The 17,827-nt window shown below is 47.8% G+C and overlaps 1 protein-coding gene across 2 annotated transcripts in view; it reads right to left on the bottom strand.

The window, feature by feature from the left end:
* LOC140725806 (uncharacterized) overlaps positions 1 to 17,827 on the bottom strand; it is a 120,635-nt gene that overhangs the window by 72,561 nt on the left and 30,247 nt on the right. For both annotated transcript variants that reach the window (XM_073041767.1, XM_073041768.1), the window contains exon 4: positions 3,672 to 3,810. In XM_073041767.1, coding sequence (XP_072897868.1) covers positions 3,672 to 3,810 — 139 coding nt within the window. The remainder of the gene's footprint in view (positions 1 to 3,671; positions 3,811 to 17,827) is intronic.

The following is a 17,827-nucleotide window of genomic DNA, read 5'->3' as shown; positions in this document are numbered from 1 at the left end:
ATTACTATACCTGTGCTTTAGATTGAGTTTTGATGATGTATATGATCTGAATGTTTTGTATTAACCATACGTTTGTGCCCCTTTATAAATAAAAACGTTTGAAAATAGTACCATCAGACTTCAGCGGACCTCTCTATCTTTGCTGGTAAGTCACCCGGTTACTGGGAACGTAACAAGTGGGGCCTCGTCCCGGGATTTGAAACCAAAGGGGAGGGTCAGTGAATCGGGCTGTAAGTCCAAACTTAAATCTGGTTACGCAGGTAGCCAGACAGGAAACCAGCAAAGATGGATGTGGATGAATTTATGAGAAACCCGACTGTAGAGGCGCTAGGGGCGGCTACCAAATTAGACTTGGTAAATCTGGCAAAGGAGTTAGACCTCACAGAGGTGAGGTCATCAATGAAAAAGCAGGAGGTGCGAAGGGTCATAAATCAGTATTACATTGGGAAGAAGGTGTTTGCAGCTGAGGATTTGGAAAATATCCCCAAAAAGAGATTAGCGAGTGGGACAAATCAGTTAGAGTTGGAGAAAGTAAGGTTGGAACATGAATTTAAAGTAAAGCAGCTAGAAGCAGCCGAGAAGGAAAAGGAACGGGCTGAGAAAGAAAAGGAAAAGGAAAGGGAGCAGGCATTCAAACTAAAGGAATTAGAGGTGAAACGGGGTCATGAGCTCCAGCTAAAGCAGCTGAAAGCAGAAGAGAAAGAGAAACAAAGGAGCCATGAATTGGAGCTGGACAGGCGAAGGCAAGAGCGAAGAGCTCAAGGGGTAGAGAGAGAGGAGGGGTTTGATGTTAGTCGGGCGTTGAGGTTGGTCCCCCCGTTCGAGGAGACGGATGTCGATAGTTATTTCTTGCTTTTTGAAAAGGTGGCAGTGAATCAGAAGTGGCCCAGAGAGCAGTGGGTGGCGTTGTTACAAAGTGTGTTACGAGGGAAAGCACAGCGGGCATATGCAGCGTTGCCCCCGGAAGGGGAAGGCAAGGTACATCACAAAAATTGATTTGTTAAAGGGGTACTGGTGCGTTCCTTTAACGGACAGGGCTCGAGAGATTTCAGCCTTTGTCACCCCATCCGGGTTGTACGAGTACAACGTTATGCCGTTTGGGATGAAAAATGCCCCAGGGACATTTCAGCGGATGATAGACGCTGTGATAAAGGGGTTAACCCACACCAAGGCTTATCTTGATGATGTGGTAGTTTGGAATGACACCTGGGAGGAGCACCTGGAGGCTGTAGAAAGCTTGTTTACCCGAATGTCGGCAGCCCACCTTACAGTAAACCTCGCCAAGAGTGAGTTTGGTCATGCCACAATCACCTATCTGGGGTATGTGGTGGGAGACGGGCAGTTGGCACCTGTACAGGCGAAGGTCCGGGCTATTTCCGAGGTCCCTGTACCCTACAATAAAAGGGCCCTGAGGAGGTTTCTGGGCATGGTGGGATACTATCGGAAATTCTGTAAAAATTTCGCGGACATTGCGCTCCCCCTTACAAAACTACTGCGGAAGGAGGAAAAATTTGAGTGGGGTCATTCTTGTCAGAATGCCTTTGAAAAGTTAAAAGCCATATTGTGCCATGACCCTGTGTTAAAAGCGCCCGATCTGTTAACCCCCTTCTCCTTGGCCACGGACGCCAGCGATGAGGCTGCAGGAGCAGTCCTTTTGCAGCAAGCAGGGGATGGAGTGGAGCACACGGTAGCATATTTCTCTCGGAAGTTCAATAGACACCAGAGGAATTACTCTACCGTGGAAAAGGAATTGTTAGCGCTTGTTTTGGCGATACAACATTTCGAAGTGTACATTTGTCCGGCGCAAAGACCCCTAGTGGTCTATACCAATCACAACCCGCTGGTATTCTTGGACAATATGAAAAATAAAAACAGGAGGTTATTAAGCTGGAGTCTGATGCTGCAGGAATTCGATATTAAGATACAGCACATTAAGGGGAGTGATAATGTGCTAGCGGATTGTTTATCTAGGTGCTGAATTAAATGTAAAATGTATGGCTCTGTAGTTAAAACGAAAAGCTTGTGTATTGTGTTAGATTCAAAAATCCTATAAGACTCTGTACCAACTTGTTTTTAACCGCTGGTAAAAAACTTTTAAGAGGGGAGGTGTTATGACCCCAGCCCCCTCCTTTGTGAGAATCGCAAGAGAGAGAGAGCAGCCTTACGGTTTGGAATGTGGTCTGGCCTCTCAGCCAGACAAAAGCCAAGGACATGGCCATTGTCTTGGGAGACACCTTTGTGGAATAAGGGACTGGACTACGTGCAAACCCTCAGGGCAACGTGGACTGGGTGATGGGGGAAAGATTGCCTCACCCCCACCCTGATTGACATCTACAACCCTGCCAGTCCAGATAAAAGGTGGGCTGCCGAGGCGGGGCCTCAGACGCACCAAGGAGACACACGAAGAAGACACGATAGCGCTTCCCGTCGGAGCGGGAAGCCATTTTGAAGGAAGCCACGTGCGTTAGATTCCGGATCGGGAGTCTTTGGTCTGAAACCAAAGGAAAACCGTTTTAACTAACAACCGGGATTTTCTTCGTAAAGGCGACGGGCAAGTGTTCCTTCTTTCTCACCACTCTCTCTCTCCAACACGTGAAATGCCAGCGGTTTCCAAAACGGAAAAGCCTGCAGATTTATGAGTGACTTTTATATTCCATTGGACTCAGTATTCCCCTAGACAACGATAGAGCTTATTTCTGATTGATTATTACTATACCTGTGCTTTAGATTGAGTTTTGACGATGTATATGATCTGAATGTTTTGTATTAACCATACGTTTGTGCCCCTTTATAAATAAAAACGTTTGAAAATAGTACCATCAGACTTCAGCGGACCTCTCTATCTTTGCTGGTAAGTCACCCGGTTACTGGGAACGTAACAATACATAGGTAAAATGACACTCTGTTTAGCTTCCTCTCAGGCAATTAAGTAAAGCGGTAGATAAAAACAAGACAGTAATTAATCTTCTGGTTGAGTCTCCCATCAGGGACCTTGTCAAATGCCCTACTAAACTCCATGTAGACAACATCCACCACTCTATTTCCTTCAGTCACCCTCATCACCTAGTCAAAAATCTTGATCCAGTTAGAAAGACATGACTTGCCCTGTACAAAGTTATGCTGGCTCTCCCTAATTAGGTCTTGCTCATAAATCCTATCTCTAAGAATTCTCTGCAGTAACATCTCTACTACTGACATGAAACTCACTGGTCTATAGTTTCCAGGATTATCCCTTATTCTCTTCTTGAATAATGGAACAATATTAATTACTCACCAATCAGTCCTCCGAGACCTCACCTCTGGCTACAGAACACAAAGTTATTGGAAAATACCCCACAAATCTTTTTTCTTGCCTCTCTCAATAATCTGGGTTATATCCCATCAGGTCTGGGGGCTTATACACCTTAACATTCTTCAAGAGGCCCAATCCTCCTCCCTTACCTCAAAATGTCCTAACATATTAATACTCTTGGGACTGATCTCGCTATCCTCCACATTCTTCTTCTTGGCAAACACTGATTTAAAGTACTCACTATGGACCTCACCCACATCCTTTGCATCCAAACAAATGTTCCCCTCTTTATCCTTGAGTAAATTATTCCACTTCCTGAGGTATCCTCAGCCAGGGCTGGAATCGGACACCGAGCTGAGAGGCAGATAGAGCTGTGTACCTTGAATATCTGATATTGAGTCAGGAATCTCCAACAGACGGTTTTCATGACAGTCAAGTACAGTCAGGTTCTGGAGTAGCCCAATCGTTGATGGCAAAAACTCAATTTCATTGTTCTCAAGATACAATTCCTTCAGTTTCTGCAAACAGAAAGAATGAGTTTAGGATGTAGTTTGATTGACTGTGGCTTCTGCAATAAGAAGCATTGCTATGCTTTCTTCTCTTTTCTAACATGGAAAACTTAGGGAAGCTTTATTGTGATATCCACTGAGGTACAGCTAAAAACGACTTGCATATTATCCATACAGATTAATTCATTACTATATTACATTGTGGCAATACAAGGTAAGACAAGAACAGAATACAGAATAAAGTGTTACAAAGTTGTTCAAAGAACATTTATTATCAAAGTGTATATATCATATACTACCTTGGAATTTATCTTCTTGCAAGTAGACACAAAGCAAAGAAATACAACAGAGCCCATTAAAAAACCCATACAACAAAGACTGTCAAACACCCAACAAGATTATAAAAAACAAATCATGCAAAGAATAAATAAAAGTTAACAAATAACACAGAGAACATGAACTTAGGAGTCCTCAAACATGATTCCATAGCCATAGAATTAGTTCAACATTGCAGCCAGTCCAGGAACCTGATGGTTGCAGGCCACAATCAAGGAGCTAGTAACAGATGAAGTGCCTTGCAGATAAACAGAAGGAGAAAAGTCACAATGAGGTAGATCATGAGATTGTCCATCTTATTCTACCAGGGAAGCATTCAATAGTCTTTCATCAGTGCGGTAGAAGCTGTCCTTGAGCCTGGTGTACATGCTTTCTGTTTCATTTTTGTCCTTCGCCTCCCTATGCTGTGCTAAACATGTGCTACAAAATGCACTGAAGCCCATTTGAGTCCTCCCTCAACCAATGGTAGTTGTGGGCATGTTTGTAGGCTTCTCTTCTACTTCTTACCACTTTCTCGATCTCTGGAAACAGCTATCCATTGATGTCATTTACAAATCTACTGACTCTCACAGTTATCTTGACTATACTAGTTCTAGGCTTTAGAGTAGATTACATGGTTGGCACAACATTTTGGGCTGAAGGGCCTGTAATGTGCTGTATATTTCTATGTTCTATGTTTTATACTTCTTCCCACCCTGTCACATGTAAAAGTGCTATCTCTTCTCTTAGTTCCTCCATCTCTGCCACACTTGTTCTCAGGATGAGGCTTTCCATTCAAGAACATTCTCTTTTTTCAACATTGAGGGTTTCCCTTCCACCACCATTGATACTGCCTTCACCCACATTTCCTCCATTTCCCACACAGCTACCCTTACCCTCCTACTCTCTTTACAGGAATAGGATTGCCCTTATCCTTACCTACCAATCCACAAGCCTCCGTATTAATTATATCATTCTTCATAACTTTTGCCATTTCCAAGGGAATCCTATCAGTAAACAGGACACATGCTGTACCTGCCACTGCACCTCTTCCCTCATTCCATTCAGGACCTCAAATAGTCCTTCCATAGGAGAAGAATTAGGCTATTCAACCCATCAGGTTTGCTCCGCCATTCAATCATGGCTGATGTATTACCCCTCTCAAACCCATTCTCCTGCCTTCCCCCTCGTAAACTTTGACACCCTGAGTAATGAAGAACCTATCCGCCTCCCTTTTAAATATACTCAATTACTTGGCCTCCAAGCCACAGTTTGTGGCCATGAATTCCACAGATTCATTACCGTCAGGCTAAAGAAATTCCTTTTCATCCTCTGTTCTAAAGGGATGTCCTTATAATCTATGGCTGTGCTCTCTAGTCATAACGCCCCCACTATAGGAAACATCCTCCCCACATCCACTCTATCTAGGCCTTTCAATATTCGATAGGTTTCAATGAGGTCCCTCCTCATTCTTCTAAACTTCAGCAAGTACAGACCCAAAGCTATCAAACGCTCCTAATACATTAAAATTAGATTAGATTTGATTCAACTTTATTGTCATTGTGCTGAGCACAGATACAAAGCCAAATAAAATGCAGTTAGCATCTAACCAGAAATGCAAAGAATAGTGTTATTTACAAAATAACTGCGAATAAAAAGTAAGTGCTACAGCACACAAATATAAAAGTACTGAGACAGTACAATATGAGTACAATACTGCTTAGCGCTGTGATGTGAGGTTCAGCAGGGTCACAGCCTCAGGGAAGAAGCTCTTCCTGTGCCTGCTGGTGTGGGAGCGGAGGTTCCTGTACCGCCTACCGGATGGGAGGAGAGTAAAAAGTCCATGGTTAGGGTGAGATGCATCCTTGATAATGCTTTTCGCCCTGCCCAGGCAGCGTTTATGATAGATGTTCTCAATGGTGGGCAATTGGGTGCCGATAATCCGCTGTTCAGTTTTCACCACACGCTGGAGTGCTTTGCTGTCCGATACGGGACAATTGCCATACCACACTGAGATGCAGTTGGTGAGTATGCTCTCAATGGTACAGTGGTTAATCCAATCATTCTAGGAATTCTCATGAATATTGTCTGGACCTGCTCCAATGCCAGCACATCTTTTCTTAGCTAAGGAACCCAAAACTGCTCACAATACTCCAGGAGCAATCTGACCAATGCCCTTATACAGCCCCAGAATTATATCCTTGCTGTTATATTCCAGTCCTCTCAAAATGAATGCTAATATCATAACTTCCTTAGCACTGTTTCAACCTGTAAGTTAACGTTTAGAGAATTCTGCACAAGGAATCTCGTCCCTTCACACTTCTGATCTTTGAATTTTCTTCACATTTAGAAAATAGTTTGTCTTTATTCCTTCTACCAAAGTGCTGACCATATTTCATCTGCCACTTCCTTGACCATTCTCCTGATCTGTCTACCTCATTCTGCAGACTCCCTGCTTTCTCAACATTACTTGCCCCTCCAACTATCTACGTATCGTCTACAACTTGGCCGCAAAACCATCAATTCCTTCATCCAAATCACGGACATATATCTAAAAAGAATTGGTAGCAACAATAACCTTTGTGGAACACCACTAGACACCAGCAACCAACCTGAAAAGTCTCCCTTAATTCCTTTATTAGTATGGACAGAGAAATGGCTGATTTGCCTCCTTCTAACCAGCCAATAGAACCATAGAACATTACAGCACAGAAACAGGCCCTTTGGCCCTTCTTGGCTGCGCTGAACTATTTTTCTGCCTAGTCCCACTGACCTGCACCTGGTCCATATCCTCCAAACCCCTCTCATCCATATACCTGTCCAAGTTTTTCTTAAATGTCAAAAGTGAGCCCGCATTCACCATTTCATCTGGCAGCTCATTCCACACTCCCACCACTCTGTGTGAAGAAGCCCCCCCCCCCCAATGTTCCCTTTAAACATTTCCCCCTGCACTCTTAACCCATGTACTCTGGTTTTTTTCTCCCCTAGCCTCAGTGGAAAAAGCCTGCTTGCATTCACTCTATCTATACCCATCATAATGTTATATACCTCTATCAAATCTCCCCTCATTCTTCTACGTTACAGGGAATAAAGTCCTAACCTATTCAACCTTTCTCTGTAACTCAGTTTCTCAAGTCCTGGCAACATCCTTGTAAACCTTCTCTGCATTCTTTCAACATTATTAATATCCTTCCTGTAATTAGGTGACCAAAACTGTTCACAATACTCCAAATTTGGCCTTACCAATGTCTTATACAACCTTGTGGCGACCCACTTTCTGCACAGGCGAACCGGCTCACAAATAGCCAGTGCGCGGGTGGAGACTTTGGTAATGCACCTCTGACGTCATTTCTGCCCGGAGAGGGCGGGTGCTAGGGATTTAAATGCCAGCGCTGCGGTTTGAATAAACTAGTCTCGAAATGACTTAGCAACTACGTGTTGTTATTTCAGCGGTGTGTGTAGCACATCGCTACATTGGTGACCCCAACGGTCCAAACGGGATTTGGACCAAAGATGACCGACTCTTCACCTGTTCACGCAGTTTCACTAAAACTGCCGACTTTCTGGATGCTGCGACCACGTGTGTGGTTTAGTCAAGCAGAAGCCCAGTTCCAGATTCGGCAGATATCCTCTGATTCCACGCGTTACTACCACGTGGTGAGCGCCCTTGACCAGGAGATGGCTGCCCAGGTTGCGGATTTCATACAGTCGCCCCCGGAAGAAGGCAAATATGAAGCATTCAAAGCGCTGCTCATTGGGACCTTCGGCCTCTCACGGCGTGAGCGAGGTGCCCGCCTGCTTCACCTGGACGGTTTGGGAGACAGACTGCCGTCAGCATTGATGAACGAGATGCTGTCCCTGGCTGACGGACACAAGCCCTGCCTCATGTTTGAGCAAGCGTTCCCAGAGCGACTGCCCCAGGACATACATCTGCTGCTGGCCGACGCAGATTTCAGCGACCCCCGGAAGGTGGCGGCCCGGGCAGACGTGTTGTGGAAAGCCAAGAGGGAGAGCGTGGCGTCTGTCGGTCAGATTACCAGGCCACACGCCCAACAGCAGACCAGACCAGGCCCGGCAGGGGGGCGCACACAACACAGAGGCAGGAGTGAGGAGGCCAGTGAACAGTGGTGTTTCTACTACCAGCGGTGGGGCAAAAAGCCCGCCGTTGTCGTCCACCCTGCAAGGGCCAGGGCCAGAGCCAGCTGCCGCTAATGACTATGGTGGCTGGCCACCAGGACAGCCTCTTGTACGTCTGGGACAAACAGTCGGGATGCCGCTTCTTGGTCGACACCAGAGCGGAGATCAGCGTCTTGCCCCCGACGGGGTACGACACCCACAACAGGAAACCAGGATCCACCCTGAGGGCCGCAAACGGCAGCACGATACGGACCTACGGCACCCTCACAGTGCAGCTGCAGTTCGGCGCCAGCCGGTTCACGTGGGACTTCACACTGGCCGCTGTGACCCAACCACTCCTGGGGGCGGACTTCTTACGAGCTCACAGCCTGCTGGTCGACTTGCAAGGGAAAAGACTGGTACATGCCGAGATTTTCCAGACGTTCTCCCTGGGTGAAGCCAAGTTGCCGGCCCCACACCTGGACTCCATCACGCCGTCGGAGAACAAATTCACCAGAATCCTGGCAGACTTTCCATCGATTCTGGCACCGTAGTTCACGGCAGCCATGCCCAGACACGGGGTACAGCACCACATTCCGACCCAGGAACCACCCTTCCATGCCCGCGCACGAAGGCTCCCCCCGGAAAAGCTCCACCTGGTGAAAGAGGAGTTCAAGAGGATGGAGGAATTGGGGATCGTACGGAGGTCCGACAGCCCATGGGCCTCCCTCCTGCACTTGGTGCCCAAAGCAGCTGGGGGTTGGAGACCATGCGGTGACTACTGCAGACTGAACGAGGCTACCACTCCAGACTGCTACTCCGTGCCGCACATACAGGACTTTGTAGCAAACCTGCACGGGGCAAGAATCTTTTCCAAAGTAGACCTCGTCCGGGGATATCATCAAATCCCGGTGCACCCTGAAGACAATCCCCAAAACAGCACTCATCACCCCGTTCGGCCTGTTCGAGTTCCTCCGAATGCTGCACAGACGTTCCAGCGGCTAATGGACTCAGTGGGACGTGACCTGGACTTTGCGTTCATCTATTTGGACGACATCCTTATCGCCAGCAGTTGTCATCAGGAGCATCTGTCCCACCTCCGCCAGCTCTAATCCCGCCTGAGTGATTTCGGCCTCACGATCAACCCGACCAAATGCCAGTTCGGTCTTGATACCATCGACTTCCTGGGCCACAGGATTACCAAAGATGGGGCAACACCTCTGCCCGCCAAGGTAGACGCGATCCGCCACTTTGCCTGGCCCAACACGGTCAAAGGCCTGCAGGAGTTTGTTGGTATGGTGAACTTCTACCACCATTTCCTCCCCTCAGCAGCCCGTATCATGCGCCCTTTGTACTGTTACGAAAACCCCGTAACCAGGTAACTTACCAGCAAAGATAGATGGATCAGCTGAGTCGGATGCTACTATTTTCAAACGTTTTATTCAACAAGGGCACAAACGTATGGTTAATACAAAACATTCAGATCGTCAAAACTCAATCTAAAACACCGGTGTAATAATAATCATTCAAAACACAAGCTCGATCGTCGTCTAGGGGTAATGTAGATTTTATATCGTTCGCTGGATATCTAAAAGTCTTTTAGATCACGGCAGTTTCACTTAGTTGCCGGCGGAAGTGTCGCGTTGGTGCACTTTTGTTAGAAAGACAGAGAACATGAAGCATTTACCCGACAGGTTTTCCAACCTGTAGGAGGTAGTCGGAAGTCTCGTTGGGGGAATGGACTCTCATCTGTGGCTTCCCCTGTAGCTAGGCCGTCTTCTGTGGTGAAGTCGCCAATCCCAGGCAAGGGAAGGACGCACACGAACCCCACCACCGGCTGTAGCTATTAAAACGCTGTCGCAGGATTTCTAGCGTTTCTCCTTCGTGTGTTTCCTTGGTGCATCTGGGTGCGTCTGAGGGTCCTCCCCTCAGACACTCCTTTATACTTCTTCACGGGATCGCAGGTGTCAATCAAGTTGCAGGTATTGCGATCTCTCTCTCAACCAGCCCACCCTGCCCGAGGGCCTTTCACGTGGTCTCCATGAGACAATAGTCAAAGTCACTTTTATTCTGCTTCTTGGGAGAACGTGGTCTTCCGCACGTCTCTCTCTCTTGGGTCAGTTGACCCCCCTTAACTAGAGTTCTTGCGATTTTCACAATGGAGGGGGCCAACGGCATAACAGTACACCCTGATGTCGGGTAAAGGCAAGGACATTACTTGGGTCGAGGAAGCCGCAGCCGCTTTCATTAAAGCCAAGGAAGCCTTGGCAGATGCTGCGATGCTGGTGCACCCCAGAACGGACGTTCTGACCGCCTTCATGGTGGACGCATCTGACACAGCAGTCGGTGGGGTGCAGGAGCAGCTCATCGAGGGGCGCTGGCAACCCCGGCGTTCTTCAGCAAGCACCTACAACCACCCGAACTCAAGTACAGTGCTTTCGACCGGGAGCTGTTGGCACTGTATCTGGCCATCTGACATTTCAGGTGCTTCTTAGAAGGCAGGCCGTTCACCGCGTTCACAGACCACAAACCGTTGATCTTCACATTCACGAAGGTGTCCGATCCCTGGTCGGCTCGCCAGCAGCGACATCTGTCCTACATCTCCGAGTACACGACGGACATCCAGCATGTCTCAGGAAAGGACAACGTCGTGGCGGACGCACTCTCCAGACCAGCTGTCCAGGCCCTGTCCCTGGGGGTGGACTATGCAGCACTGGCGGAGGCGCAGCAGGCAGACGATGAGATGCCCAGCTACAGGACCGCAGTCTCGGGTTTGCAGCTGCAGGACTTTCTCGTAGGCCCAGGTGATAGGACCCTCCTGTGCGACGTGGCTACTGGCCAACCTCACCCCATCGTCCCGGCAGCCTGGAGGCGGCGAGTTTTCGACTCCATACACGGTTTGGCACACCCATCTATCAGGACAACTGTCCGGCTGGTCTCCAGCAAGTTCGCGTGGCACGGACTTCGCAAGCAGGTCAGTTAATGGGCCAGAACGTGCGCACAGTGCCAAACAGCCAAGGTGCAGCGGCACACTAAAGCCCCGCCGCAGCAGTTCGAACCCACCCAGCGGAGGTTCGACCACATTCATGTGGATATTGTGGGCCCCCTACCAGTGTCCCGAGGAGTGCAGTACCTCCTAACGATGGTAGACCGGTTCACGAGGTGGCCAGAGGCGGTCCCGCTCACCGACACATCTGCCGATTCCTGCACCCGAGCACTGATTGCAACCTGGGTAGCACGCTTCGGGGTACCGGCCCACATTACCTCCGACAGAGGCGCCCAGTTCACCTCCAGCCTGTTGGGAACGCAGCTGCACCACACAACTGCCTACCACCCACAGTCGAACGGACTGGTGGAACGCTTCCACCGTCACTTGAAGTCGGCTCTCATGGCCCGCCTGAGAGGACCTAACTGGGTGGACGAGCTTCCCTGGGTCCTGCTTGGAATTCGTACAGCTCCCAAAGAGGATCTGCACGCCTTGTCAGCTGAGTTGGTGTATGGCGCGCCCCTGGCCGTCCCGGGAGAGTTCATACCAGCCCCAAGGGGGCAAGAGGAAGAACCCGCAGCAGTCCTGGACAGGCTACACGAAAGGCTCGGCAACCTGGCCCCCGTACCAACTTCACAGCACGGACGGACCCCGACCCATGTACCCAAAGACCTGCAGAACTGTAACTTTGTGTTTGTATGAAGGGACGGACATCGGGCACCGCTACAGCGGCCGTACGAGGGGCCATTCAAGGTGATCAACAACAACAGGTCCACGTACGTTCTGGACGTTGGGGGGGAGAGAGGAGGTTTTCATGGTGGACCGACTCAAACCAGCCCATGTGGACTTGGCGCAGCCAGTCGAGGTTCAGGCACCGCGGCGCAGAGGCAGACCTCCCAAACAGAGGCTGATCCAGACTGTCGACATTGGGGGGTGTATCGCCGGTTCTGGGGGGGGGGGGTTATGTGGCGACCCACTTTCTGCTCAGGCGAACCGGCTCACAAATAGCCAGCGCGCGGGGGGAGACTTTGGTAATGCACCTCTGACGTCATTTCTGCCCGGAGAGGGCAGGTGCTAGGGATTTAAATGCCAGCGCTGTGAAGTTTGAATAAACTAGTCTCGAAACGACTTACCGACTGCGTGTCGTTATTTCAGCGCTGTGTGTAGCACATCGCTGCAACCTCACCATAACATTCCAACTCTTGTACTCAGTACTTTGATTTATAAAGGTCAATGTGCCAAAAGTTCTCTTTATGACCCTATCTACCTGTGACGCTACTTTTAGGGAATTATTCCCCGATCCCTCTGTTCTACTGCACTCCTCAGGGTCCTACCATTTACCTTATGTGTTCTACCTTGGCTTGTCCTTCCAAAGTGCAATACCTTACACTTATATAATCATATAACAATTACAGCACGGAAACCGGCCATCTCGGTCCTTCTAGTCCGTGCCGAATGTTTACTCTCACCTAGTCCCATCGACCTGCACTCAGCTCATAGCCCTCCATTCCTTTCCTGTCCATATATCTATCCAATTTTTTTTTAAATGACAAAATCAAACCTGCCTCTACCACTTCTACTGGAAGTTCGTTCCACACAGCTACCACTCTCTGAGTAAGGAAGTTCCCCCTTGTGTTACCCCTAAACTTTTGCCCCCTAACTCTTAACTCATGCCCTCTTGTTTGAATCTCTCCTACTCTCAATGGAAAAAGCCTATCCACGTCAACTCTATCTATCCCCCTCATAATTTTTAAATACCTCTATCAAGTCCCCCCCCCCCCCTCAGCCTCCTACGCTCCAAAGAATGAAGACCTAACTTGTTCAACCTTTCTCTGTAACTTAGGTGCTGAAACCCAGGTAACATTCTAGTAAATCTCCTCTGTACTCTCTCTATTTTGTTGACATCTTTCCTATAATTCGGTGACCAGAACTGTACACAATACTCCAAATCTGGCCTCACCAATGCCATACAATTTTAACAATATATCCCAGCTCCTATACTCAATGCTCTGATTTATAAAGGCCAGCATGCCAAAAGCTTTCTTCACCACCCTATCCACATGAGATTCCACCTTCAGGGAATTATGCACCATTATTCCTAGATTACTCTGTTCTACTGCATTCCTCAATGCCCTATCATTTACCATGTATGTCCTATTTTGATTAGTCCTACTTGTCTGCATTAAACTCCATCTGCCATTTTTCAGCCATTTTTTCAGCTGGTCCAAATCCCTCTGCAATGTTCTATACATGCCAATATATTTTCTGTAATACCAAGGGCTCCTGTCTTGTTAAGCAGACTCACGTGTGGCACCTTGTCAAATCCAAGTAACCAACATCCATTGAGTCTCCTTTATTTACCCTGCTTGTTATTTCCTCAAAGAATTCCAACAGATTTGTCAAGCAAGATTTCCTCTTAAGGAAACCATACTGACTTTGGCCTATTTCTTCATGTGCATCTGAGTACTCCAAAACCTAATCCTTAATAATGAACTCCAACATCTTCCCAACCACTTAAGTCACATTAATTGGTGTATAATTTCCTTTCTTCCTCGTCCCTTTCTTCTTCAAAAGTGGAGTAGCATTTGCAATTTTTCATTTCCCTGGAACCATTCCAGAACCTAGTGATTCTTGAAAGATCATTACAAATGCCATCACAATCTCTTCAGCTACCTCTTTCAGAATCCTGGGGTATGGTCCATCTGGACCAGGTGATTCATCTACCCTCAGATATTAGTTTTCCAAGCACTTTCTCCTTCGCACTTCCCAAGCCATAGCAACTACAATCACTTGTGTGTCATAAGGGGACAGGAGGCTGGACCCAAGCATAGGACGCAGGCACTGAAGTACTAGGGGCAGAACGGGAACAACTAAATGAGAGACAAAACATGGAGACTGTGGTGTGCGTGAGGGACATGACATTCAAGGTGATGCTGGGGTTCTGAGAGAGTCTTAGAGTTCAGGCAGGCAAGGAAGATCCCGGAGTTCGGGCAAGGCAGGATCTTGGAGTTCCGGCAAGGCAGGATCTTGGAGTTCACTGGGCGGGCCTCATAACTCCTGGGCAGGGCCTGAACCTCCCAGGCAGGAACACGGGGGCCTGGACAGGTCTCAGGACACCTGGGTAGGTAGCAGGGCGCAACCTGTCAACAATGAGAGATAGGTAAGGGCAGAGACCTCTGGGCAGCCACATAACTCCTAGGCAGGGCCCAGACCTCCCAGGCAGGAACACAGGGGCCTGAGCAGGTCACAGGGCACCTGGGTAGGTTGCAGGGTAGAACCTGTCAGCAGCAAGGGATGGAAAGGGGCAGAGTCCCCCACCGGGCAACAGCAGTCCAGCCAGGCTTGCCCGATGGAGGCAGGGATAAGAAGGGAACTTGGTCCAGGGCAACTACCAGACTTACTCAAAGAACTCATCTTTAACGAGGGGAACTCCAAGCCAGGGCAACCAGAGGAACAGGATAAGCAGGACAACCAGGATAGGAAGGCGAACAGCACAAACAAGGCGAACCAGACAGGATCAGCACATACAGGGCAAAAACAGGACAACCCTCCAACTCAGTCCCAGAGCCCCCTATATACGCCACCAGCTGATGGGTATCAGGTGCGCCTCCTTGAGCCCCAACAAGCCACGATGATCCACAGATGTGACTAATTGGGCTCAAGGGCAAAAGGAGGGACAGCTATAAGACCCGGAGTCTGGAGTACATGGATCGGATTGAGACCCGGAATGCGGGCTCCGGACCAGACCATAACATTCTGAGTATTACTAGTTCTGACATACTGCTAATGTCTTCCATAGTAAAGATGATGTAAAATACTTAAGTTCATCCTCTATTTCTTTGTCCCCCCCCCCCCCCCATTACTACCTCTCCAGCATCATTTTCCAGCAGTCTGATATCCATTCTCTTCTCTCTTTTTCAGTTTATATATCTGAAAAAACGTTCTGGTATCTTCTGATATTTTTGGCTAGCTTCCCTTCATATTTCATCTTTTCTCTCCTTATAGTTTTTCTAGATGCCCTCTGGTGATTTTTAAAAGCTTCCCTATCCTCTAACTTCCCACTGAACTTTGCACTTTTTTATGACTCCTTTTATGCTGTCTTTGGCTTTCCTTGAAAGCCACGGTTGCCTCACCTTCCCTTTAGAATACTATTTCATCTCTGGGATTTATCTATCCAGTGCTTTTCAAATGTCCACCCAGAAATTCCAGCCAATGTTCTCATCCTTGCAAAATTAGGCCATTCAGCCATTCATCATAGCTGTTCCCAGATCTCACTCAACTCCATAAAACTGCCTTCTCGCCATATCTTTTGATGCCCTGACCAATTAGGAAACTACAGTATCAATTTTTGCTTTAAATATAAGACCATAAGATAAGAGGAGCAGAATTAGGTTATTTGGCCCATCGAATCTATTCTGCCATTCAATCATGGCTGATCCTTTTTTACACTCCTCAGCCCCACTCTCCAGCCTTCTCCCCATAACCTTTGATGCCATGTCCAATCAAGAACCTATCAAGCTGTGCCTTAAATATATCCAATGACCTGGCCTTCATAACTGCCTGTGGTAACAAATTCCACAAAATTCATTACCCCCTGGATAAAGAAATTTCTCTGCAACTCTGTTTTAAATGGATGCCTTCTATCCTGAGGCTGTGGCTTCTTGTCCTAGACTATCCCACCATGGGAAACATCTTTTCTACATCTACTCTGTCTTGGGCTTTTAACATTAGAAAGGTTTTAATGAGGTTCCCTCCTCATCCTTTTAAATTCCAGTGAGTACATACACAGAGCCATCAAATGTTCCTCGCATGATAACCTTTCTTTCCCAGAATCATCCTTATGAATCTCCTCTGAACTCTCTCCAATGCCAGCACACCTTTTTTGAGATGCGGAGCCCAAAACTGCTCACACTACTCAAGATGAGGCCTCATCAGTGTCTTTTAAAGGCTCAACATCACATCCTTACTCTTGTATTCTAGACCTCTTTAAATGAATGCTAACATTACATTTGCTTTCCTCACCACTGACTCAACCTGCAAGTTAACATTTAGGTTGTTCTGCACAAGGTCTCCCAAGTCCATTTGATCTCAGATTTTTTGATTTTCTCCCAAATTAGAAAATAGTCTGCACATCTATTTCTGCCACCAAAGTGGAGAGCCATGCATTTTCCAACACTGTATTTCATTTGCCACTTTCTTGCCTAATCTGTCTTAGTCCTTCTGCAGCCTACATGTTTTCTCAACACTACCTACCTCTCCACCAATCTTCATATCATCTGCAAATTGACAACAAAGCCAACTATTCCATCATCTGAATCATTGATATGCATCATAAGAAGAAGCGGTCCGAACACCGACCCTTGCACAACACCACTAGTCACAGCCAGCCAACCAGACAAGGATCCTTTTATTCCCACTCATTGTCTCCTACCAATCAGCTAATGCTCTAACCATACCAGTAACTTTACTGTACTACCATGGACTCTTAACTTGGTAAGCAGCCTCATGTGTTACACCCTGTCAAAGGCCTTTCCAAAATCCAAATATACAACATCCACTACATCTCCCATCTACTGCCACCAACCTCAGTTCCCACACCCCACACTTGCCGTTTCTACCTCCTACCCAAGATCCACAAACCTGCCTGTCCAGGTAGACCTATTGTCTCAGCTTGCTCCTGCCCCACTGAACTCATTTCTGCATATCTTGACACTGTCTTATTCCCCCTTGTTCAATCTCTTCCCACCTATGTTCGTGACACTTCTCACGCTTTGAATTTTTTCAATGATTTTAAGTTCCCTGGCCCCCACCGCCTTATTTTCACCATGGACGTCCGGTCCCTATATACCTCCATCCCCCACCCGGACGGTCTCGAAGCTCTTCGCTTCTTTTTGGATTCCAGACCTAACCAATTCCCCTCTACCACCACTCTCCTCCGTCTAGTGGAATTAGTTCTTACTCTCAATAATTTCTCCTTTGGCTCCTCCCACTTCTTCCAAACCAAGGGTGTAGCCGTGGGCACCCGCATGGGTCCCAGTTATGCCTGCCTTTTTGTTGGCTTTGTGGAACAGTCCATGTTCCAAGTCTATACGGGTATCCGTCCCCCTCTTTTCCTTCGCTACATTGACGACTGCATTGGCGCTGCCTCCTGTATGCGTGCTGAGCTCGTTGACTTCATTAACTTTGCCTCAACTTTCACCCTGCCCTCAAATTTTACCTGGTCCATTTCTGACACCTCCCTCCCCTTTCTTGATCTTTCTGTCTCAATCTCTGGAGTCGGCTTATCTACTGATATCTACTATAAGCCTACAGACTCTCACAGGTACCAGGACTATTCCTCTTCCCACCCTGTCTCTTGCAAAAATGCTATCCCCTTCTCACAATTCCTCCATCTCCGCCGCATCTGCTCTCAGGGTGAGGTTTTTCATTACAGGATGAAGGAGATGTCTTCCTTTTTTAAACAAAGGGGCTTCCCTTCTTCCACCATCAACTCTGCTCTCAAACGCATCTCTCCCATTTCCCACACATCTGCCCTCACCCCATCCGCCCGCCACCCAACTCGGGATAGGGTTCCCCTTGTCCTCACTTACCACCCCACCAGCCTCCAGG

Source organism: Hemitrygon akajei, chromosome 3 (genome assembly GCF_048418815.1).
Source record: "Hemitrygon akajei chromosome 3, sHemAka1.3, whole genome shotgun sequence".
NCBI lineage: Eukaryota > Metazoa > Chordata > Chondrichthyes > Myliobatiformes > Dasyatidae > Hemitrygon > Hemitrygon akajei.
This window is presented reverse-complemented; position numbering and strand designations above follow the sequence as displayed.